Source organism: Dipodomys spectabilis, unplaced genomic scaffold, assembly GCF_019054845.1.
Source record: "Dipodomys spectabilis isolate Male_0828 unplaced genomic scaffold, ASM1905484v1 ptg000157l, whole genome shotgun sequence".
Classification (NCBI taxonomy): domain Eukaryota; kingdom Metazoa; phylum Chordata; class Mammalia; order Rodentia; family Heteromyidae; genus Dipodomys; species Dipodomys spectabilis.
Window position 1 is genome coordinate 14,666,551 of NW_024870834.1, and position 26,880 is coordinate 14,693,430.

At 36.5% G+C, this 26,880-nt stretch overlaps 1 protein-coding gene across 2 annotated transcripts in view; it reads left to right on the forward strand.

Moving 5' to 3' along the window:
* The window catches only part of Cep128 (centrosomal protein 128), a 303,824-nt gene that overhangs the window by 274,101 nt on the left and 2,843 nt on the right, over window positions 1-26,880 (forward strand). For both annotated transcript variants that reach the window (XM_042692797.1, XM_042692798.1), the window contains 3 exons: window positions 12,282-12,359; window positions 15,801-15,911; window positions 21,684-21,792. In XM_042692797.1, coding sequence (XP_042548731.1) covers window positions 12,282-12,359; window positions 15,801-15,911; window positions 21,684-21,792 — 298 coding nt within the window. The remainder of the gene's footprint in view (window positions 1-12,281; window positions 12,360-15,800; window positions 15,912-21,683; window positions 21,793-26,880) is intronic.

Consider the following 26,880-nt stretch of genomic DNA (forward strand, 5'->3'; position numbering starts at 1 on the left):
GAAGAAAAAAGTTGGCATACCCCTAAATTGCTACTTGTTCTGTCTTGAGCTTGCTCAGCTGTATTTAATACCTCAGTTGATCTTTTTTTATTTTATGTATCTGCAAAACAGCTCTGCAACTCACACAAGTGTTTATATAGTTTGTTTAGGGCTTTTAATAAACTTTGATCTTAGATGAAAGCCTTGAGAGAGTATAAATTGTCACTATTAGCACTATTAATTTAAATACCCCAGATGGTCTCATGTTAATTATTTAACATTAGTGAACGATTTCAACCTATCATTGCCCCCAACCGTATTACATTTGAACATCAAACAGTAAAAGGCCAAACCATTAAAATAGCCCTTCCCTCATTACTCTCTTTGAGTTCTCTTCTTAATTATTTTGCATAGCTACTCTTCCATAAATGATGTTCTGGGTTTTTTTCAATGTTTTTCTCTATTAGCATCTCATTTCTGCTTGTATCCACCACAAAGACTAATGGATCACAACTTTGATGTGTGAATATGTGTTTTCCCTAGCCATCAGACGTTAGCTATATGGTCTAAAACATGTTAGGGAGTCATAGTCTTACTAAATTAAGTCACTCTCTTTATGTCTTCTTTATGGAGAACTTCCTATTTCCATCTCTATGCTTATCACTTTAAATCCAGATCTTGTTTTGCTCTGTAATATATCAAACAATAATTTTACATTAGTTTTTCCTTGAAGAAGAATGTGTTTATTATACAGGTATAGGTGTTCCCTCAGAGGGTAAAGCAAAAGCTGCTTAAGCTCTAGCTGTCTTAGAACATGATTGGGGTTTGGGGGTCCAGTCTTGAAATCTGGCTCTTCCCATAGGTACCTCAACAAGCCTCTGTGAATCTTAATTTCTGGTGGTTAAGATTTAACATTTCTAGTGCTTATCTCACAGGCTGAGAAGATAAAATGAGGCAATGAATAGAAAAGCTCTTCCCAAATTTTAAAAACTCCTTCTGATATGTGTGTTTTACCTTCACCATATATATGATCAGTGTTTGGATAGGAAAGGTTTGTACCATCAAGAAGTTTATTTCCATTCTACTTTTGGTTCTGCTATGGTGACTATCCATATTCAGAGTCTATAAATTTTACCTTCAAATTCAGTGCTTTTGGCCAGACATTTGTGACTTAGGCTTGTAATTCTTGCTATTCAGGAGGCTGAGAACTGAGAATTGAGGTTCAATCCTGGGCAGAGCAGTCCTTAAGACTGTTACCTCAAGTTAACACGATTTAGTTGATTTGTTTAGGGCATTTGACTAAGTTACGTGGACTGCCTCCTTTCTCCCTCTTCATTTTTCTTTTTGTCTTGAATGCCCATAAATCTAAAAAGTTACACTTATATAGGAGAGGAAAATATGTCCTTGTCAAATGTAAGAAAACTAGGGTATCAATTCTGTAAAAGGCTTGTGCTTTATGTTCTAATACAAGCATAGCGAACCATTAGTAACAATAAACTCAAACTCATTAGAAATATATTTGAAATCTGAGATCACCTATTCCAAGGCTGGTATTTTCCAGGCTCACAAATGGCAATTTTTCAAAGGTCTATTTCAAGTCCTACTTTCATGAGTAAGGAATTAATATGCTTACATTTTTACTAAGTTTTCCACAAAGCTATTTTCGTTACCTCTTTATCTCTAAATACGTCATTCAATGAATAAAATAGATACTTTAAAAAAAAAAAAAACACTCATTGAACCTGGATAGTTCATGCCAATGCCTAATTTTTGTGAAATGTAAAGATTAAAAGTATGTTGTACTCTAGTTTCTGAGAGAAAACTGTCATTTTGTATTCCTCTGCTTTTATTTGTTTGTCATTATAAGTGAATCAGTCATCTGAGCTTGTCCATAGTGTGTGCATTGCAACTTACTTCCTTGACTGGTCTTATGATAAACTTGATAGACCTGGCTCTAACTTGATCAATAGGTATCTTGTTTGCCTCTTCAAACAAATTCTGAATTGAGAAAAAGTGCTCCTGACTGCCTGAGCTCAAGTGTCTGCATCCTCTTAGAAGTAATATAAGCAAATCTAACCTTTGACCTGGGTGGGTTGAGAGCCTTGGGGCAAGGAACAATTTACTCTGAATTTTCCCTATGTAAGGAGGGCTTTTCTTGAGTGTTTTGTCCTAGACTATCCCAAGAATATTTTCGGATCATGAGTCCTCAAATATAATACCTTCTTTTCTCACATAATGTAAAGTTATTGTTACAACTTCATTATTTCATTCAGAGTGAATTCTGGAATTCCCCACACACCCATTTTCACTCAGAAATGAATCATGTATAAATTGACTGATCTTTCACAATACCTATTTTTAAAAATGTTTCACTATATATAGTTACTAGATAACTGAGCTGCAATTATAGCACCAAATTCAATAAATACCATCGAGGAAGTGGAGGGGTGGCTCAAGTAGTAAAGTGCTAGCCTTGAGTGAAAAAGCCAAATCACAGCATGAGGCCCTGAGCTCAAGCCCCAGTACTTAAAGGAAGAAAGGAAAAGGAGGGAAGATTTTTGAGTAGCTATTATATATTATATATTGATATCATAGACTCAAAGAACTAAAGATAGCCCTATTATGGACTACAAGTTTACATTCTCTCAAAATTCATGTTGAAAGATTAACCCCTAAGGAGATGGTTTTTGGAGAAACAAAGAAGGAAAGAAAGAAAGAAGGAAGAAAGAAAGAAAGAAAGGCAGAAGGGAGGAAGGAAGGAAGGAAGGAAAACAAAACCACTCTCACCTATGTGAAATTAGAGCAGGAAGGTGACTATCTACAATCCAAAAAGTGGACCCTCACTATTCATGCAAGTTTAGACTTCTCCACCTCTAGAAGCTTGAGAAATAGCTGTTCATTGCACCCAACCTATAATATTTTTGGATATCCCCCAGTCAGTTTGCTCAAGAGTTCTCAAGTTAATAGTGAGAAAGAATGAGAAAATTCTATATAATGAATATATACGTGTTTTTCTCTCTAAAAATTTATTTTCATTTTGGAACTCTAAGAATGGCCTTGAATTAAATCTAGTCATTTGTTTACCAGAATAAAGGTTGGAGTGGTGGTGTTACAGATTTGATTGGCACATAGTAGGTGCTTAATAAGTTCTTTATGAGTAAAGCAAGATGCTTTTCTGTCTACTGTCTGTAGAATGAATTACTCTGAAATCCTCTCTTATTTCTAGAAAATTAAATATTTTATGGAGTTTTTCAAAGTATACTTTAAGTCATATGGTATTGGCTGCTTCCAGTTTTTAGTATGTCTCCTGAAAGTTGTGTACATTTGTTGTATATGCATTGTATTCATTGAGTATTCTTAAAATGAAATGAGGAGGGGCCCTAAGTTCTTAATTTCAAACTGTTTGCATGAGTCCTAGACCTACCATGAGGTCTAGTTGAATGAATGCCTGGCTTTCATTTGGAAGGGGGGAATTTTTTCTGGCAACCTAAGTTCCAAGAAAACAATTGGCTATGGCAAATGTCAGAAGAGTTTGCCCACCAAGGAACACTGAAAGCTGTATTTGTCTACTTGTTTTCATTCTCAGCCAGTGGTTGAAAATTCAGCACCTGGCTTAATCAGAACAGTGCTTGTTGAGCCATTCTGGACACAAGTTTGCAGAGCTTTCTGAAGCATGTTGATTGTTCGCCTTTCATATCAGCTATTAAGCAGAAGCGTCCTCCATAATATATTGCTATCACAGCAAAATTTCAACTCCCTGTAAGCCTGCTAGTAAGGATTCTTTAAGAGATAGTTCACTTGAATTTTTGGGAGGCTTAAAAATAAGCCGGGCGCTGGTGGCTCAAGCCTGCAATCCTAGCTACTCAGGAGGCTGATATCTGAGGATCGCAGTTCAAAGCCAGCCCAGGCAGGAAAGTCCGTAAGACTCTTATCTCAAATAAACCACCAGAAAGCCAGAAGGAGTGCTGTGGCTCAAGTGGTAGAGCACTAGTCTTGAGCTGAAGAGCTGAGGGACAGCGCCCAGGCCCAGAGTCCAAGCCCTTTCTTTCTGTTAGTAGTCATCAGGAGACTGCTTTGTACAAGATCTAGGTGTTCAGATGGGGATTAATTATGAGGAAAGACTTTAAAAGTATAGGCAGGGAAATCTCAGTTATTTTTTAATTAAGTCTCAAAGCCACAATGATAAAAATAAAATACTTTGCCAGATTTCTATTTAGATTTGTTCTACCTATCACCAGAAACTCATCTATGTAGGGGATTAACTGTTCACATGCATTTTTCACCTCCAAGGGCTATGGTTTGGATAATGGAAAATGTTTTGTTTTGTTATTTTTTTTTTTGAGAACATAGAACCCCTCTTAAAAAATCCTTTATTTTGAAAACAAAGATGAATCATGTTCACCTCACCAAAATTCTTTTAAGTAAATTAGCTTGGACTTTAATTCAACCAGGACGATTAGCATTGCTTATTAGTGTTCCACATTGGGACCCTCTCTCTGTTCCATGGTAAATGTGGACAAAACCAGTGTGATCACCTGTTTCATCTACCTGGGGCTATGAGGTGAAGCATTCTCATTTCAAGGAAATGAGTGACATTTCTCAGTATCTTCCCTGGTCTGGGTGTCCATCATTACCCAGCATGCCTAAGCACTGGCCTAACTCAGCCACCTGTGCTTGAAAACACACTTCCTCTCTGCCTCCTTTGGTCCACAAATGAACTCATTCTTGTGTTCTGTAACTCCATCCAATGTATTTGATCTTTACTATCCTTTCATTTCTCTTTTAGTTTTTTTGTTATTATTATTTGTTTAATTTTGAATCTATGGAGAGATAATCTTTACCTTCAGAAAACTGAAGCCCATGGGTTCAATAATTTTCCCATGTTCCCCCAAGATTTATCTTTTTCACAATATGTGAATTTTATATTTAAATAATAAACTAGAAGCCAGGCTGGTGGCTCATGCTGATAATCATAGTCAATCTAGGGGCTGAGATCTGAGGATCATGGTTCAAAACCATCTGGGCAGGAAAGTTCATGAGACTCTTATCTCCAATAAACTACTCAAAAAAAGCTGGAAGTGACTCTGTGGCTAAAGTGGTAGAGTGCTGATCTTGAATACAAAGATGTTCAAGGACCGTCCTCAGGCCCTAAGTTCAAGCCCCAGCACCGGAAAAAGCAAAACAAAAAACCCAAGGTAGTAAACTGATATGCATGCTAAAGTAGTTTGAGGAAAGTATATTAGTATATGAAATTTACTTTGAAACACATCTAAAATATAAATTGGATTAAAGAATAGACAGGAAAGGATAGATATGTACTACAGGTGGTAGGTATTGGGGTGATTTCTATATATTTCTTGAGATTCCTGTGTGCTTGAAAATGCTTGTATTATTGTGTGTGTTGGAGGGAGGGGTAACCAAATGGAGAGAGTGGAAAGAACGCTTTTCACTGAATGCATAGCATGTGTGAGAGAAATTTATGTGGCATTATACTTCTTTTATGTTGTAGGTGTTGCCTGAGGAATGGTAAAAGCATTTTCTAAATATTTGGATATAGTTTTAATTGAATAGATGGTTTCTGCTTTGGGTCCTGTTGACTATTTTTTATTAGCTATAATTTTAGATTGTCACTGAGTTCTTTGCTATTTAAAAATCATTGGAGTTGATAGTACCTCATGGATTTGCCATTTTTTAATCCCTGCTATTGGGAAAGTTCTTGACAATTTGCAGTGTACTTGCACACTCACTCTCTCACTTGATAATCACAGCTACCTATGGCGTAGGATAATAAAGGCAGCACTATTTATTTTGCAAAAGCCTCATTACTTGTTCCCATTTTGCAAATAAAAGACAAGCCTCTGAGGACAGGGCTAAATGATCTTCTCTAAATACAAGTCAGTAACATTACTTGGAAAAGCCCAAGATCAGAGCAGCTCATTTCTATGTTTTTCATCAGCCAACTGGAAACACCTGCCAGGGTCCTGTTTACCCTGAGGTATGCTTTCTGTACCTGACTCCTGAGCAGAAATGGCTCAATTCTGCCTCTTCCAAGAAGCCCTCTATTAACATGCAGTCATGTTTAGTTTTGATTTTGTACAAATATTCTTAAATTTCTTTCTCCTGTGAGTACATTCTCTTTCCAATTTTAAGAAATAAAGTAATATCCATTGAACAGATTGGAACTCTCAGGACTCTTGTAAAACAGATATAAGCACCCAACATACAGAGAAAACACTAAACTATTCTCGTTTCTACTTGTGAGTTATTGTTTCTCTTTCTTTTGGAAATGGCAGGAACAGTATTTAAAAAGCAAATTGAAATTATGTAATTTTATCTCATTTTCCTTTCTACTTCAGCTCATTCTTAGTGTTTCCTTATTGAAGAAAAGACCCCCAAAACTCTTACTTGGAAAGAACATTGCACCTTATAAAGCTAATATGAAGATAACAGATTGATTATAGTTTTGTAATTTGATTATGTCTAGAAGTAAGAAAGCAATAATCTGGAACGGTAGTGTTGTGTTTGAAATATTTCTTCTCTTAAAATAGTCATGGTTAGGAGTGAAGCTGTGGCTCCAATGGTAGAGTGCTAGCTTTGAACACAAAAGTTCAGGCAGGGACTCTGCCCAGGACCTGAGTTCAAGCCCCAGGACTGGCAAAAAGGGCATGGTAAATGAGAATTGGAAAATCCCTAGAAAGCCTTTTTGTACCCATGTTTTTCAGTGACGAAAGGCTACTTAGTCTTGTGTTAATACAATTTTTTAAAAAGAGATTTTCCATCAAATTTGGGCTATAGCATTGTTATATGAAGACAAATAGAGTTGGTTGACAAAAATTCTTCTAAACTTGATCTAAATGCAGACAGTGAAGTCATGTTGCCATCTTGATTACTTAGCAAGGATTATGTACTTTCTCACCCTAAGACACATGTAAACACTTCTAAGTGGGTGTCTGATTTTTTTCCCCCCAAAGTATAGTCTATAAATAGCAGACTCTCTTGATAGTCCAGAAAAATCCACACAGCTTTCTGCACTGGGACTTGAAGGATATGCATCAGCAAGAAGGGGCTTTACAAGCTATCCTCTGCTACTGTTCAGGTCGGTTCCAGTGAGTGTCTTGGACAGTTTAGATGAGAATTAGGCCCCTGAAAGCCCGTACAGCTGTGCTGGATCGAGCCATCACGAATGAAAGGCATACAGTCTATCCTTTTTATGATCTCACCCTTCCTCTCCTTGAAACATGTTTACTCAGGTCCTTTCACCACCCTTCAGCCATTTGTCAGGAAAGTCTTGTAATGGATTTCTTTCCAAATGAAATAGAATTACATTTTTGAACCCAAATAAACTGCTTCATAATCTTGTTTATTTAACATGTGCATTGTGCCAAAAATATGCATATTTTTTAAATCATAGACATCTATTTATTATCCAGACCTTTAATTTCAGTAGTTTCAGTATTTCATTTATACCTTGATTTCCATAACACTATAAAGAAATAATGTGTTATGTATTAATAAGAAAATAAACAGATGTGCATTTTTACAGAGAAGTCTATGTGCTAGAATATGCCTATGGTTAAATTCTTCTCTTAAGTTTTCTCTAAGGGAGACAGGAATCTAAGATTTGCAATGCATTGCCCTCTTTATTCCTAATTGCTGCTACTTATGTTGTCATTCAGTGTTACTCAGTGTCCTAGCATTCTGAAACAAAGCACATATAAGGGAACTGTAGTATAGACTAGTACAAACTGCTCTCACTCCCCAAGAGTTTGAAGTGTGTTGAAATTTTGGAATAGTAAAATTGGCATCTTATTCTTTGCCCAACAGATTTCTAAATATGAAAACCAAGTGCAAAAGCCACAGGGTATAATAGTCAGGATTTCTAGATTTCACTGCTACTGTACCACTTGGTCTGGACCTTAGGCCAGAGAAAATAAATCAAACAGCAAACTTTTGCCTCAGAGTTTTTAATAAAGAGGTCAAAATGCATGAATTTGTTAGAACCCCGCCATTCTCTTCATTCAGTCTCCACTAGAGGCACCTCTTCTACATGTTACAGAAAAGAAAAAGAGCTCCGTGCCTGGTGCCAGTGGCTAACAAATATAATCCTAGTTACTCAGGAGGATGGGATCTGAGAATTGTGTTTCAAGGCCATGTACTGGGCAGGGGATTCCATGAGATTCTTATCTCCAATACACCAATAAATAAATAAATAAGCTGGAAGATGAAATTCTTCACAGTTTCTTCTTAAAACCTCTTGCTGAAATAAGATCATCGGGAACATATCTTCAGAATATGACTCATGTGTCTGGAACTCAAGTGTTGATGGTTAGAGTTGAGCGAACAATTTCTGTGAAAGACTATTTGCACCTCCGGTTACTTTCAAGTTGTTTTGCCATGAAAATACTTTGGCAATTAAAATGTTGTCATTTCCACAGTCACATTATTTAAATTTGCATCTGTTTTGCTACCCCCTGACTGTGAATCATTATTCATCTGTACTCCTCAACTGCTTCATGGTAATATCCACCATCTCACAAGCTTGTTAGAAGACTAGGTGTACAAAAATCTAATTGCCTGCTAAATTCAATAAAATGCAATTGTGAGTTACATTTTTGTGACTAAACTACTGTTATTCTACCAGAAAGAACTGGGATTAATTGGCCTTGCTAGGGCCAAGCAAGTCTAGCTCCCCAATCCTCTGAGATAAACCAAATATACATGGTATTGGTTATTCTGATTATTCATAGAGTCTTTATTGTGAAGTATAATTTGTTTTTAACCTTGGTGTGAAATTTCATGTCCTGAAACAACTTTCAGAAAAGAAACATTTTCTAAATCTTTTTGTGAACATCTCATTTATTCAAGCAAATTGAATTTTAAAAATTAAACACCAGGTCATTTGCAGGTGCCATTATCCAGAAATGTACTTGAAGAAATTGTTCCCTTAATTGTACCAATAGGGATTTGTCTGTCGCCTTTAAAGCATTAGTGATATAAGGCAGAAAATATTAACAAACTTCTAAAAACACATACACACAAGGTCCCTGCCTCTATATGGAGTATTTTGCCCTAGGAACTAACAGGATATTCAAGGAATTTTCTATATTCAACAAGTCTTTGAAGAGTAAGTTTCTGCCTATGGATCTTGTTTCAGTAGTAGTGTTAGTTTGGGGAAAAAGCTAACTTGGAATGAAATGCAGGTAGATAAGACTCAAATCACTAACCTCTAGCCAATCTCAATTTTAAAAGAAGAAATGTATGAAACATTATGCATCTTTCCAGTCTTTATATGCCACAGTGATAATTTTAATTATGCATATACATACAGAGAGAAAATCTTAGACTGGACAATAAACCTCCTCCCCAAAATATCACCTAATCATGAAATTCTATTACGAGCACTGAGATTCTTGCAGACCTGGACTCATTGTCTTCATTACCTCTTCCCCCTCCCCCATATTTTTGGTTGTAGATGCCCTAGAAATCTCAGATCTTTAACATGAAATTTCTTTAGAATAAATGCAATTCACTTTTTGCTTTGTATTATTCTTACACCTTTTGTATATGCATTGTCCACCCTAGTGAGTTAAAAGCTTTTGAACAACAGAAAATATGTTCTCTGTATCTTTGGATCTTTCTATGATATCTAACATCCACATTTGTTAGCTGACTAGAATAAAAACATGAAGACAAAGGGCTTGTGCAATTGAGAGTGTTTCTGGTACTTAGAAGTCATACCTATATGGAATATAAAACAAAGCCAACAGTTGAAATAAAGGATGAGAAACTATAAAGACACAGGTTGGGATGCGGAGTTTAAAAAACACTGCATAACAAAAAGGAACTGAAGAGTTTTCAAGGATAACTCACAAAGGTATGCCCCTTTGAATATATACCCAAAAGTATAATAAAATAGCCCAACTAAACTAGTATGTGAGCACTTTGCAAGCAAAAACATAAAGGTTTTATGCAGTCATTTGGTTGATTGAAAAATTTTAAAATATTTGCATAATATGCTGGGTTTTCACAGTAAGGAAAGAGATTATTTGCTTATTTTGAGAACAAAATGAGTTTTGCATATTTAACCCAGGTTCAGGGAATTATTTCTAAATAAGAATAATTATAGAATGAAAAATGAAATAGTTTTAATACTAAAAGTCTATTAAAGCCTGTTTATGAAGAGAGTTTTCTTCAATGCACAATTTTTCTTTTTTTGCTTTAAGACCATCAGATCATTGCTGTATATTTTATTATTCAAGGGTCAGTAATTTGAGAATATCTAAAGTTCTTATTATTTAAATAAACATTAACTTATGTGGTAGCTAAAACTACCTGAATGTTGTGGCTCAAGAAACATGTCATTTTGATGAATTTTTCATACCCATGGAAAAATTTAATGAAACCATTTTAAAATGTGGCAGTTTAAGTGAGTACATGCACAGAAAGACTAACAATAATATAAATGTGAAGCAGAAAGAACAAAATACTAAATCCTTTAAATAGACCATGAAATAGAAGACTTTATGAATGTGAAGAAATAATGCATACGACTTTCTATTCTAGTTAACAAATTAAGAATGCTTCTCTCCTGTCTACAGTCTTTCACAATTAGACGTATTAAAGAAATAGAAACACTCTGGGGAGGGGACGGGGCACGATGGCTCACACCTGGAATCCTGTCTACTTAAGAGTCTTAAGAACAGGAAGACTGTAATTCAAGGCCAACCCCAGGCAAAAAAGTTCATAAGACTTGAACCAATAGTGGGATGCAGTGGTGCACACCTTTCTTTCTAAGCCATGAGAGAGGCCAAACCTGGGATGATCCTAGCTTTAGGACATCCTGGGCCAAAAAGTCCAAAGAATCTGGGTATGATTGTATATGTCTGTAGTGGGACAGGAAACCTAAAATAGGCAGGTGCTCATAGTGCAGGAAACAAAAGCCTATGCAACACTAACCAGAACATCAAATGGATGGGAGGCATGAACCCAAGAGCACCTGCCTAGCAAGTGAGGTTCAAACCCCAGTTTCACAGTGAGAGGAGAGACGATGGTTTGTTTGTTTGCCCGAGACTAGTGCTCTACCACTTGAGCCACAGCTCCACTTTTTTTTTTTATGATAAATTGGAGATAAGGACTTTCCTGCCACGGCTGGCTTCAAACTGAAATCCTCACATGTCAGCCTCCTGAGTAGCTGGGATTATAGGTGTGACTGATTTTTAAATGATGTTAACTGAAGATGACTGTAATTCCAAGTCACAGATCATTCTTTGTGTGTGTGCACACATGCATGTGTGTTCTGATATTAGGGCTGGAACTCAGGGCCTGAGTGCTATCCCTTAGCTTTTTTTTTTTTTTTTTTTTGCTCAAGGCTGGCACTCTACCACTTGAGCACAGCTCCACTTACAGCTTTTTTTGTGTGATTAATTTTAATTAAGACTCTGACAGACTTTTCTGGTTTCAAACCGGTATCCTCAGATCTCAGCCTCCTAAGTAGTTGGCATATGCATGAGCTACCAGTGCCCAGCCTAAAATGTATTTCCAATTCAAAAGCTAACAGTGATTCCCTTCCTATTTTGGAACTGTGACAGGACCACAAACACCGAGATGCATAGAATACACATTACACAGTCTTTGCCACAGGTTATTCCACCACTTCTTATTTTACCTTTACTGGAAATTCTAATTTCTGGATCCTTCCCTGGTAATGTTTGTATCAGTGGGTATGGCAGGACCAGCTGAGCACAGGTTGCATAATAAGTTTCTGATTTATAATCACACAATCTTTTCATCCTGTCCTAGATGTTTACTTTCAGATATTTCTTCCATCTTTTGAGAATTGTCCTCCATTTTCTTCTTAACTAAAATAATAGTTGAAAACTGTCTTCTTCTTAATAATAGTATTTGAGGTCTCTAGTCTGCTTTAGAGAAAAGTAACTGCAGGTTCTTCTATTTCTCAGTATTACCTGGTGGTTTATTTTTGATGTTCACTGAAGCAGTTTTTTTAAATTAATATGAATATGAAATGCCCTATAGAAAGTTTCATAGCACATCAGCTGAAAGTAATTATCCAGGAAGAGTTTTGCTCTGTCAGTCTTGCAAATACATCTCATAGGTTTTTGAAAGGAAATAATTCTTCTGTTTTAAAAAGATACATTCATCTTGAAATACCTGTTCTTATTTGATTCACTCAAGTTCATAGTTTGATCTGTTTCCACCAGTGGTACATCTCAACTTTGGCCTTCAGATTCTCAAAGTATTAATTAATTTTTTATAATGTTTGGTTTCCTTGTTTTCTTTTTCAGAGTACCCGAGTGGCCTTGGACCATCTGGAGTCTGTGCCTGAGAAACTGAGCCTCCTGGATGATTTCAAAGACTTTAGAGTAAGGAAGAGTTGGCTTGTCTCTTTCACTGTGTGTATGAGTTAGAACACTTGACATCTTCCTGATGTGCAGGAAACTTGCAGGAAGGAAGGCAAGACCAAAGAACACTGGGAATCTTAATGCCATCTTATTAGACTCCATTGACATTTGTAAAGTCAGGGCTGAAAATAACAAAACATTTATTAGAAAAATATGGAATATTAGAAGCTCCCTTGTCCCCCTAAAGCTTTAACAATGATTTCTGGAAAACCTAATAATTAAAGGGTCTCACACATTCCACTGACAATAGGTTTTGATTAGAAATTTTTTTTTCTCTATATTTTTTATTGTAAAGATACTGTACAGAGGGGTTACAGTTACATGAACAAGGTAATGAGTCCGTTTCCTATTCAGCATTGTTACACCTTCCTTTATATTTACCCTACCATCACTTCCCCTCCCCCACTCCTCTCTCCTCCCTCCTTTACCCTTCCTTCTCCTTCCTCCCTCCACAAACTCCTAGGTATTAAAGATATCAGAGCACTATACTATGGTGTATGAGTTTTAGACCCTATATCCTATTTATTCATAAGACTAACCAAAAGTTATTTCATTAATTAAACCAGTTCATTTGCTGTATGAATATGTTTCCATGGTATAATTTTTCTTACATACATTATAGAGAAGAAGAGGTATAATATAGCAAATGACGTTGCCACCCAGTCTTACCAGAATAGGTCCTGTCCAGACAATGTCTTCTGTCATGTATACTTTTCGCCACTTTTGTTTTATTATACTGTTAATATGACTTGTATAGTGTCTATGTCCCACCTTACCAATGGTAACAATTTCTCTTTAACAACCATATAAGCTTTGATTTCACAGTTATTAAAAATAACTGAAAATATAACAGGCTGTATTTAGATTCTCTTTTAATCTAACATTATTTAAGGACACAGTACATAGGAACTAATAGCTAGATCTATTGGAAGCACTGATATGTTCTCAAAGTTTATATAATCTTTAAAATTGCTTTCTCCCAGACAATTTTTGATCATTCAGTGCCAAAAAATTTTTGAGTGAGATGTAGGGTTGAGCTGACACATCCTGAAATGAAGACTGTTACAAGTAAGATAATACCAAGTGTCTCTAGTATAGTTTATTAATTCTTTCGCATGAATTTGCTTACATATTTGCAATGTAAATCCCTATGAAGCAGTTATGAATCCAGCATCCACTACCATGTAATTCCCATTCATCCTCAGAAAATCCTTTGTCCACAGTAGGATACTCATGCTTTCTCCTTTTCTTTGTCTGTACTAACTGAAGTCATTGAGGTGAGTGAATGAAGGACAGGCAAAGGGAAGTGTTGGGAACAGGTGGCATGCGACACAGGAACATATGGCCTCTCTCACACCCGCATAATCATAGAAAGTTTGGCCCCTAGTGACATCTTCCTTGTTCCCCAACGGTCTTCATTAGACAGTTCAAAAGTTGTATTTTCTATTACTCAAGAGGTTACTACTCTTTATCGTATGGCCTAGTAATTACCTGCACATCTAGCTTATATATACAAAACTCAATCTTAATGAGGCTTTTATAAAGAGGCAATCATAAAGAGGCTTTCATAGTAAAGTTTTTAGAGAGAATATTTCTTAGAGTTCACAATTATACTTTGAACATTAAAAAAGAAAACCTGTAGCTTAGAAAAGGAAAAGAATAAATTAGCAAGTATTATACACACATCATGTGGGAAATAGTGGCTAAACTCATTATATTTCTTCTAACCTTGTAGGGCACATTGCACTACATGGGTATTGTTTTCTCTAATTTACAGAGGAAGTCACTGAAGCTTGGAATATGTAAATTATTTGGAAGTAGAATCTTATTCTGTCTTCTTTGCCCTGTTGCCTCTAAACTGGAAACTCACCTATTCTATATATAATCTAAAGTCCTCTATAAATTTTTAAACAACTAAGTATAACCTTAAATGAAAATACATGCAACTTTATATTACTAAAGATGGATTCTATTTCAAGCCCCTAAACCTCTAAAACACTCTGGTTCCATGTTGCATGAACCAGAATGGGAAGACCTAACTTTTTGTTCCAGATTCAGTCATCTAATTACCACCTCAGGGACTGTTTCCTCACCCATGAAGTAAGGGACTTAAACAGTGTTAGCTCTGGTTCCTACTTACATATATCTTATAACTATATTGATTTTACTAATATTCAAAGTAATGGATTCTATTGTTCTTTCATGCACAAATATAGTATAGTTTGATCTTATTTCTCAAAATTACTGTAATCTTATATGACTGGGAGTACTAACTCCCCTCTATTTTCATAGACTTGACTTTATTTATATGTGGTCATATTCTTTCTTTTCTTTCTCCCTCCCTCTGTCCTTTACTTCCTTCCTTCCTCTCCCTCTCTTTTACATCTATTTGTTTAACCCCATTTTGAAGGAATAAATGGTAGTTCAACTTTTACCATCACCTATTTACCCATGATATACTAGATAAGATAGAAAAGCAATGACATTGGTTCCAGCTCAGTTCTGCAACAGGAAAATCATTCTTTATTTCCATGAACTTCGATTTTTAATTGTTTTTATAAAAATGAGATATTTGGAATTTTAACTCTTCCAGCTTGAGTGCTCAATAAGATCAAATTTCCTTGTGTCTATATGACACATTGTCATACTTTTCTTGAATAATAAGATCAGTTGTCTCTATTTTTTCCCCTTCCCACATTATGAAAGCAATGTCTAATGGGCTATAGTAACGGTTTATTTATTATTATTAAATTTAAAATTCTCCCTGATATAACACTTAAAATATAGACTGGTGTTTAAAGATAAGTGAAGGAAAAGGGCTTTGCTCTTTTTTAAATTTTATTTTATTGTAAAGATGCTATACAGAGGGGTTACAGTTACATGCGTAAGAAAATGAGTACATTCTTGTCAAGCATTGTTACCCCTTCCCTTGTTGTTCTCCCACTATCCCTTCCCTCCCCTGCCTCCCTCATTCTCCCTCACCCCCCGCCCCGCAAAGTTGTAAAGTTCATTTCCAATATACTATCTTTGCTTTTAAAGGTAGCTTTTTTTTGGAAACAAGATTATTTTGATGCCAAGTACTAATATAAAAAACAGTACAGAATAGTGGTATAGTGTCATTAACAATCATCTTTGGACATCTCATTATCATCTAAACTTTTGTCTTTTTAGCTAACACATGCTAGGCATTTCAGGTTAGTTCCAGAGGACAATATAAACCCATTTTTATAGCAATCTCCATTGTGGCCATTTTTGTTCTATATATCTGATCAAAATGCATATTGTAGAATCTATTACTTAATTTACACTTTTAGATTTTGTTTTTATTTTATACTTTTATTAATACTGTCTTATTCTAATTTCATTCACCAGTTTAGACCTTTTCCTTTTTTTTTTTCCTAGGATTTCCGCTGTTTATCAGAGAGAACTGATGGGAGATATTCCAAATACAAAGCTTACAGAGATTCTCTTCAACAGCACCAAGATGACAAGTACAGAAGCAAATCCTTCAAAGTAATTTTCCTTATATATTTATTCCGTCTCTGAGATTTACCACAGGGCAATTGTGAAAGATTCCCCTTAAAGACTCCCCTTTTATATATGAAACAGATCAGCAATGCAGTGGGATTATCCAAAGATTATGCTTATAACTTTCTGCTTGCAAAGTAAGCCATAAGGGAATGCCATTACTACTCACTGTGTTGTTTGTATATGAGTATTCATGCTTTGGGGGTACCAGTGGCTTACATTTGTAATCACAGGTTTTCAAGAGGCTGAGTTTGAAGACAGCTTGAGCAAGTGATTGAAATCAATCTTCAATTAACTAGCCAAAAAAGGCAAATTGCACCATAACCCAAGTGATAGAACATCACCATCCATTAACAAAAAAAAAACGAGTAAAGGCTGGAGGCTTCAAGTTCAAGTCTTGCTACTGGCACTGAAGAAATAGAGACAGAGGGGGCTGGGGGTTTAGCCCAGCGGAAGGGCGCCCACCCTGCGCGCCCAAGGCCCTGGGTTTGGTCCTTAGCCCTGGAAAAAAGAAAAGAAATAGAGACAGAGACAGAGGGGAGAGAGAGAAGAGAGAAAGAAATCTTGAGTCAGGAAGCTTGGTCACTTGATTGCTCCAAGCTAAGTGTGATAGTTTCTTTGAAGGTTTTAGTCCTTCCCTTGTCAGCAATGAAGTCCCTTAGTGAAATGGATGGTCAGGTAACCATCAGTACTTGGCATGTTCAGTCATTATTCTCCTGGGTATGTAATCTCCATGCTTACACTTGATCTTCTGATTTATAAACATAGAACTAACACACTGGAGCCTGAGAAAATGAGACCGTGTTGAAAAAATGTATACTATCCCGAAGTATCCATGTGGAGTAGACAGATAAACCAATTTAACTCTGAATAGTTTTAAACTAAGAATATTCTCCCCACTTTCACATTATTTTATTTGGGGCCATATAGTTTCCTGTTGGAATATTAACTTACTTATTTCTAGTTTTGTGTGCCTGGAACTTTTTTTTAAGACACATAAGATTCCAATCAGAGATGGGCACCGGTGGCCATAACTGTAATTCTAGGTAGTCAGGAGGCTAAGATCTGAGGATCATGGTTCAAAGCCAGCCTGGGTAGGAAAATCTGTAAGATTCTTATCTCTGATATACTACCAGAAAAAGCCAAAAGTAGTGCTGTGGTTCAAGTGGTAGAGCTCAGAGAGGCTCAGCCTCAGTCTGAGTATTTGGACAGTGCCTAGGCTGGATTTACTGTTTTTTTTTTTTTAATTATCTTTAAGTAGTTGTACAGAGAAGTCGCCATGTAACAAAACAGTTTATGAATGCAATGTATCTTGGTCAGTGTCACCTCTTACAACATTCTCATCCATCCTTCCCAACCTACCCCTTCCTTCACTTTTCTTAATTTTTAACATTGAATTCTTGACTGTGTCCCTCCCCCGTCTTCTTGACCCCACCTGACCCCTTTCAAATACCTGCTTCCTGGTGTTTTATTTTGCTGAACTTTGACTTTGCCTTTCTAATGAATTACACTATGTGAGTTCTCCCTTGAATCTACCATATTTCAGTTAATAAAATCTGCATCTACATGCATACCACCCAATGTATTTAGTTATAAGTTTATAAGCTAATTCTAGCTTCCACAAGTAAGGATAAACATGCAACATTTGTCTCTTTGGGCCTGACTCACTTCACTTAACATAATTTTTCCAAGTCTTTCCATTTCTTTACAAACGATATATTATTCTTCCTAGTGGATGAGTAAAATTCCATTGTGAACATAACCTCATTGTCGTGATCTATTTGCTCATTGAGGGACATCCACTTTGAGAGTTCAAAGGAGACAAACATGCGCGAGAGACTTCTGGCTTGTGATGATGAAGTTCAGGGAAGAGTTTAATCCACATCTTGGGTTTCAGATCCTCATTAGAATTCTAGTTGTGGAACTCTGTTGACAGGCAAATAACCAGTATTGAAATAGTACAGCCATGTTGGCAACAGGCTTTTTTTTCATGTTGTTGCTGTTGCAAGAAAGCAGCACAACAGCCCATGTGACCACACCACTCAAGTCTGATGGCCAAGGCTGACCAGGCCAGGGCTGATCTCCTATTTATTCCCATAGCAGCTAGCTAGGCAAAAATCATCACATTTCTAGAAACCTGCTGGGAGTTTGAGCAGAGCCACCTTCACAATGGTTCAAGCATAATATAATAGAAAATATGATAATGTAATAGTGTGGTAAGCTGACCTGGCTAATTGAACAAAAAGCCTGATCTAAAAGTTTATATGCAGAATTTAATTCAAAGCTGGGTACAACACATTCCCCCTGACTCTGGGTAGACAACAGAAGCATGTCGTGGCTTCTCTTCCAGCCAGCCTAATTGTGTTTCGGTAGGACATCCGTCTCCCTTGCTGTCCCAGCTGTTTCAAATAGAAGAGAATGTCCAAAAAGTCAGCCAGCAATACAGAACTGCTAATCTTCATTCACAGAGGAAAATGGTTCATCCAAGAAATTTCCATTTGTTACCTTAACCCATCCTAAATAGATGGTTTTAATTAACACTGGATTTTTTTTTAGTAAAATCACACAAGGCATATTTTTCCTACTCTTCCTCCCTTGAAAGGAGAGTCCTGACTTTTAACTTCTAGTTCAAGAGTTGGTATGCAACTACACTTTAAAGACCAGATGTTTTTACCAGCTGAGATGAGGCAGGTGAGGAAGTGCTGCTGATGGCTTTCAGCAGTCTTTATGAAGGCAGAACCTGCCAGAGGCCTTTGTCTTACTTGTTCATTGTGAGCATGTGTGTGGTATAAATTCATATTTTGTTCTCAGAAGTCAATTCTCCCTCACTGAATTGCTCAGTGATTTGTTTATGCCTTGCTCATAGCAATTAATGGCTTTTAGCATTTTCCTTCTCAAGTCAGCTATTTATGACTTAAATCTGCAGCACTAGCTTCTATAAAACATGTTGTGCATAAAAATTCCAGGTAATTCAGGATTGTGGGTGATATATAATTACTTTTTCTTAATGACTACAAAATATGTCACTAGTGTATGTTTCATCCAAGTTTATAGATAATGCTTGGATTTTTCCCAGCCACCATGGTAGATTTAAGGGAGCTTTATCCCTGCAGTATCCCAATCATCTCATTTGTAGCCCAGCTTTCATAAGAAATTATAAATAAACTGTCATGCAAATACTTTTCTGTTTTTCTCTCAGTCCCAAGTAATTTGCTATTCTTGGAGCCTTTTACACAGAGATTTAGAGTACATGGTATACATTTTAAGAGCATTTAAAGAAAACACTAGTGTAACACTAAGTGAATGCTGGTGGGATAGGTACTGTCTGCCTCATCTTTGATCCAGAATACACAATGATCATACAATGTAAGTGAAATTGGTAGTTAAAACATTATTTAGGCTAGGCACAGGTCGTGGTTCATACCTATAATCCTAGCTACTCAGGAAGCTGAGATCTGAGGATCACAGTTCAAAGCCACCCCAGGCAGAAAAGCCCATGAAACTTTTATCTCCAATTAACCATCAAAGAGCTGAAAGTGGCTCTGTGGCTTAAGTAGTAGAGTGCTAGCCTTGAGCAAAGAAGCTAAGGGACAGTGCCAGGCTCTGAGTTCAGCACTGCCTAGGACTGCCACCAAAAAAGGAGTAAAAAAAAGAAAGAAAGAAAGAAATGTAGTCATGTTTGAATGGCTTTAAGAACCCAAGTATGACATGGAATAGAAAGAAAAGATGCATGTGAAAAATATTAGAAAATACAATTTCTTTCATCCAATAGAATATTTGCAGAGAATTGTAGCTTAACTAGTTTATTCTGTTCTAAGACAGTAATAATGATAAATCTTGATGCTAAAGATAAAAGAATTGTTAAGAAAATACTATATTTTGAGTTTCCTAACCCATAGTTGTTGCCTGTAAAATCTTTGGCAACATTCATCATCTTTTCTTCTCTCCAGTCCCCAATATTCCTTATTCAAAGTAACCATGGAAAAGTACAAATCGGTGCTTATCCTTCCTCATCTGAAAACTCTTGATTGTATTTAAAAAGTAAGATCCCAAGTCCCGAACAGAGTCTTAGCCATCTCTGGGCCTTACTCTTATCACCACCAGGCTCAGTGTGCTTAACTGTACGGCCCTCCTTCCATAGCTGATGTCCATCACCTCTCACCTCATTTTTTGCTTCCTTTTTACCCTTCTCCCACCTATAAGTTTTCAACTGGTTGTTTATATTTAGCTTCCTGTATTTCTCCAAATATCACCTCTATGGAATCTTGACTTCAAACTGAAATTTGGTCTTATTATTTACTGTTCTTTTTATATTTATTATAATTTTTCATAATATCATATATTTTATAGTTCATTTAATGCCCTTTTTTCCTTATAAGCCTAACATTTTCCTCAATATCTTATTTGTTTTTTGCCCAGCACATTACAGCTGCCCCTCGTCACCATTATTAATTTTTGTATGTGTGTTTGTGTGTGTGTGTGTGTGTGTCTGTATGGTATGAAGGTTTGAACTCAGAACAAGGACCCTACTACTTGAATCATGCCTCCAGATTTTTTTCTCTATATTTTTGAGACAGGTTCTCAGGTTTTTTCCTAGGCGAACCTGTACTGAGTCCACCCATTCTTAGTCTCCATAGTAGCTGGGATTGCAAGAGCGATTCAGCATACCCAGGCTTCTCCCAAATTATTCTTTTTTTTTTTTTTTTTTTTTTGGGTCCAGTCATGGGGCCTGAACTCTGGGCCTGGGCACTGTCTCTCAGCTCTTCAGCTCAAGGCTAGCGCTCTACCACTTGAGCCACAGCACCATTTCCGGCTTTTTTCTTTTTGCATATGTGGTGCTGAGGAATCGAACCCAGGGCCTTGAGCATGCAAGGCAAGCGCTCTACCACTGAGCCACCTTCCCAGCCCCCCAAATTATTCTTGAATGAACGAATGAAAAAAAAATAAATTATAAAACTTGCGGGAGAAAAATTATAATTTTAATTTCACTATTTAGTAAAGTACCAATTTTAATCTATTCATAAAATTTTCTGTATTAACTCTATTCATAAAGTTATCATCCTCATTTTTAGCTGAGATTTATGGAAGATATATGGATACAACATGAGACCTTTGCTTCTTCATTTTTATTTATGTATTATTAACTAGGTACAAAGAGTAATATAATCATTAGGGAATGCTGTCTAGGTGCATGTATTTAAAAACATCAAATTGTGTTTTTATTGACTCAATATTTCCACCTGAGAACTTGTCCTAAGGATTAAATCTAACGATGGAAAGGTTCTCTATTTAAAAATACTTCTCACAGTGTTATTTATAGGAGTAAAACACTGAAAATCACCTTAATGCCAAGTAAATTAATGGCCGAGGAAAGCATAGCCTAGCTACTAGATAGTATGTGAGGAAACCTTGGGCTGAAGGTTAAGGTAACAGGATGACTTCCATGATGTTTACAAATGTATAAATGTAAATAGCACAATGTTTTATGATTGTTAATAAATCCTATTCATAGAGAGGGAAATAAAAGGATTAGAACAAAATATGGCATGCCTCCATAGCAATGAGTGATTTCTTTCCATTTTTAAATGTGTTTTTGTAAACGGGTTTTTATCTTTAAAGGGCTTACAGTCATGTTCAAATGTTTCTGTTCTGTGTAGTCTGTATATGAAAGTTCAGTTTGAGTTTCAGCACATCTAAATAGCTCTCCATCCTTACATTTGGTATCAAAGGAGCTGAACTGTACACTTTCTTCCCTAGGATGACAGAAGGTTCTTAGCAAGTTCCCATGGTCCTGGGTTAGATCACTCATTGTCTTGGCAGGATTCTGGTCGGTTCCTGTCTAGTCCTCGATTTTCACACTTCAACTGTAAGTAATAAAGTCTTCTACCAATCTTAAATTAGATTTAAGAAAACGCAATTCGTGGAAAAAGGTTTAAAGCCAGTACATGATAGTAAGATTCATGTTACAAGTTTGAGAACAGTTTCATTATGTGTCACACAAATAATCTCTCCAAGTACACTAATAATAGCCCCTCCCCCATTTAGTAAAATATAGATGGGGTTCCTTTCTTTAGACCTTAAACTTCTCAGCAATCTTAAAGTAAATCACCAAAGTAAAAATATTAATTAAACCAGTTATTTGTTTGGCGATTCCTACTAATTGTGGATGAGTAAGTAAAGAAAGTTAGTTTATAATAAAATTCAAATTATCAAGAAAAAGAAGATACCTACATATACTTGTTCAGAAATAAGGAATCTTTGCAAAAAGTACTAATGCCCACTAGCTATCACTATGTGAATACTTTGAATGTTGTTAAAATGTCTTTTTCAATATCCAGCTATGAGTCCATTCAACCAAGTTATCCATGTGTCCTTTTCCCTCCTCTGCTATACTTATTCTTAAAGAAGATATTAGACTTTACAGTTTTAAAGGTGATTTCTAGTAAAACTACCTACCATAAACTATAATTGTCCTTTAAAACATTTCTCAGAATAATAATTATATAAGTTCTTGTTATTTGAGTGACCTTTTGTTTACAGAGTCTTCCCTCTACCAAAGAGTGAACTCAGTAAAATAGGATTAGTGCTTGTCTTTCACCAGTTTCCTTTCACATATTGCTTGGCACAGAGTAAAAGCTCAATTAACACTCAGTTATATTAGCTGAGTGAACACATGAATTGCTTCTGAAGAGATTGTAATTCAAGCATTATCTAATGGATTCTTGTTTATGCTATGTACATTACAAGAGATAATTTTGTCATTTAAAGTAGCTCTTTAGCTGGGTATTGGTGGCTCATGCCTGTAATCATAGCTACTCAGAAGGCTAAGATATGAGGATCACTGTTCAAAGCCAGCCTAGGCAGGAAAGTCCTCTGTGAGACTCTTATTTCCATTTAACCACCAGAAACTTAGAAGTAGAACCATGGCTCAAAGTGGTAGAGCACTAGCCTTGAGCAAAAGAGCTCAGGGACAGCACCTAGGCCCTGAGTTCAAGCCCATGACCAACCAAAAAAAAAAAGTAGCTATATTGCTATAAAATACTAAGCAAAATAAGCAATAAAGAAGTAGGTCAAATGCAAGGGTGATAGCACTTATTTTGCAGATTTATATTCATGAGTTTCATTTAGTAGACATTTATTTATTTCTGATAAGTGATTTAGCTGGCATTATATCACAATTATGTCATTCCAAAAGGTTTGCATTTTCTCTTTCCTGTCCTAATCATTTTGCCATGTGCTTTGTAGCTACATAAACCTTCTGCTGTTCTGCTGTAGCAACACTCTTCAGTGTGGCTTGTATCTAGTTGGATATAGCATTTCAGAATCTTCAAAAATCAAATGTTGCTGTGGAAAAAAAAAAGCCCACATATTTGATTTGTTCTTTGATGTGAACTTCTTCCCTCTCTTACTCTACAACCCTCTCACTCCTGACCTGAAAGTGATGGGACTATTTAGGAGTATATCTCTTTAACCCTGTGCTTTTGTGATTATAGGCCTTGGTGTCCCAGTGGGGTTGTGTTTTATTCATTCTTCTGCCTACTTGTGTAGTTCCTTTAATCTGGGTACTCATGTTCTTAAATTCTCCCTTAATGAAGAAAGAAAGGAGAAGAAATTCCATTGGGAAAATTGTTTTTAAAAAAACTGTCAGATTATCTGATACAGTTGACAACTCAGGAAAAAGAAAAAATGCTAACAAAAAGATATATGAAAGATCTAATTGTGCTATTAGAAATATTAGCCATAGAGGAATAAAAACAGTTTAAAATAAAATAAAAACATGGATGAGTGGCTAAACCCAGAATAAAGCATGAAGCAACATTGTCACAGTTTACCTACTTGGTTTATGTGGGCTGTATTTATATTGTCCTACAAATATACACACTCAGTATTAACATAGCTAAAGTTCAGGTGTCACTATATTGGGAGGGTGGGTGAGGAGAACTTGGTAGGTGTGGATAATGTCTAAAAATTATAAACAGAAAGTAGCACTATAGACTTTTTTCTCACACACAAAAATGGAGCAAAGTTCAGAAAAATAGAGCTATGAGAGTCCGCTGAGGAATTACAAGATTACAAGGATGGAATAAGAGACTTCTGTTTTGATTGGTGTATGTACATTTTGGCTAAAAATGAATGTTAGGAAGATAAATGTGGCTAAGAAATCGCCAGTTTTTAATGTCCCACCAGCAAAACTTTAACATTTGTGTTGTCTAAATACAATATGAAAGCAGGACTTCGGAGTTTCCAGCCATTTTGGTGCTGTGTAGACACTAGACGAGGAGAGAACTGTGGACCTTTAGGCAGACATTAGTTTGGGGGTCCACAGAACAGGCACCCTCTTATTTAAGTTGGAATCTGCACCACCTGAGGCTCTTGTGTCCATACTGTGGATGCTGAGGTGTTCATTCTGCTGACTTAGGTGCCCTGTCAAGCTGTGACCAAATTCCAGCACAGAATCACTGACCATGGAAAAAACAAAGGAAATGGGAAAATATTGCATAATTTGTGGTCTCTGAAATGATCCAGCATTAATGGAAGTTTGTTTTAAGAAGTAATTTATGTCAGCTTTGTGTAGTTCAGGTCAATTCATGAAAAGGTAGATTCCTTCTGCCAGGAAGAAGGGAAGAAATGTATAAATTGTAAGTTTATATTACCATTGGAAATAGGAACACAGAAATCCATTATTTAAAGCCACGATCACTAGCAAATTTATCCTGGCTTGCTAGAAGTTATGGCCATGAGTCAGGACACTCTTTTAGAAGCCCTGGATTCCATTACCTTCAGCCTGAAGACAGTGGGGCTTAGTAAGAGAAACTTATAATGTCAGCTTTTGAAACTGTCATTTTTACATTTTATAAGTAGCAATTGACCACTGGTCTCCATGTTTAGCTCCTTTCAGAGGAAAGGAACACAAGCCCAAGACAGGTCTCCCCGTTCAGGGCTGGGGCCTGTCTAGACTTGAGTGACGTTTGTAGCAATCTGTAGCTTTTCGAAATCTGCAGTCCTTTGAAATGAACATGCTTAATCTCTGTAGAAATAGTATCTCCAGATCAAAAATTTAAAAATAAATGCAGATCACAAATTTTCTGTAAATCTAAAACTATTCTAAAAGGTAACATTTATTAAGTGAATAAACCTAAAAAGATTCTTTATTAGGCACAATGTTATTTCAGAATATAATAGGAGTTAGAAGACTATTTTATTCCTTAGCTCAGTTTACATTGCTATAAAAAGGAAAGTCAGCATTTTCAACTTGTGTTTTGAAGTGCCGTTAGTGAGAGTTTAATTCCACTGAATGAAAACTCATTTTTTCACAGTGAGAATAGCATACTGTTTTTATTTCTATAGTATACTTGAAGGGCTCCATGATTAACTGTGAATAGACACTTATTAAAGAATCTCTCCTCAAACTTGTGGGGTAAATTGCCTACTTTATGTTCAAGGTACTGATAAGGTACAAAAAACAGCTTCTTGCTCATTAAAGGGTTATTTGTTTTGCATCGTTTGTCTATCTCATATTACAGGTTCATTTTATATGGCCATATTTTAAGTGTTTTTCGCTGACCAATTAAGCCTAGATATTCCTAAATGATTGGGTTCTGTTTATTATGATTTGACAAAATACTTGGTAGTGCTCCCTAGGAGAGATCTAGAAAACTTCCATTTTCTAAAAAATACCCTACATGTATTCATGTCTCCCACCAATATTTACTGAGAGGTTGAGCATAAGGCTTTGTGCTCAGTTCTAGAGGACACAGTTATGAATAAGATAGACAAGGACACCTGACTTGACGGAGGAACAGGTAGTGAGCAAGGGAGCAAATAATTTTAAATGCCATTTGGTGCTACAGGGTTGGAAGGTATCACTGATACTCGAAGTCCAAACAACTAATTCAAATGAATAATCAAAAGATACTTCTCTGAAGAAGCCACAGTTGAGCTGAAACCTGAGTAGCAAGAAGAACCAGCTGGTGAAATCCGGATAAGAAGAGATGTTCTGATTTCAGGAGTAAAAAGCGCAAAGGCCCAAAGAAAGAAGGGACATGGTGTGCTGGAGAGATGGAGTGAGGATGCGGCCACAAGCCGACGTTCTGATTTTATTCTATGTTCACCAGAAGGCAGCGATTATGAGGTTGTGCAGGAGAATATCATAAACTGGTTTACTTCTTTTCTTTTTAAAGAGGCCTTTTTTGGGAAGTCTTTATTGGAAAACTGGCATCTGCAGGCAGACTCTTGTCACAAAGACCTGCAGTCCCGCGAAGATACTTAACACTGTTAGAAAACGGAGCCATGAGAGCTGGAAAGAAAAGAAAGAACAGAAAAACAATGCCAACAAACCAGATCAACTCCAATGGAGAGTTGAAGTCAGATGCCATTGTGACCCGAGGAGAACCAGAAGTAGACACCAATACTGAGAACGTGGCATGGCACACCAGTGCCTGAGCTGGTCGGAGCCTGAATAGATAGGGTCAGGGAGCAGGGTGACCGGGAGCTCGAGGCTCTCACAGTTCGTTCCAGGCACAGAGCTAACTGATAGGCTCCTTTACTTTTTAAAAGGGTAATTTGGCTAGGGCATGGAGAAAGAATTAGTAAGAGATCAAGGTAGGAATAAGAAGAGAGAAAATGGTGACCTGGGCAAGGTAACAGTAAGGGGGATGGATGGGAAGCAGGAGGGCTCCGCAGCCCTGGGAGGCAAAGTCATCAGAACTTACTGAAATGGATGCATGAGCCAGGCAGGATAGAGAAAGAGAAGACCCTAACATTTGAGAACCTGAAGTGGGTGGGTATAACATTTTGCCAGATGGAAAAGACTAAGGGATAAACAAAGAAACAAACAAAATCTGGAGGGGAGATTTCACATCAACAATTGGGTTCAGAAAAAGAAATGTAAAAGTAGAAAAAGAATTAACCCTGATGCTAAATTCTTTCCTTTTTCTTTGTGTGTATGTGCTAG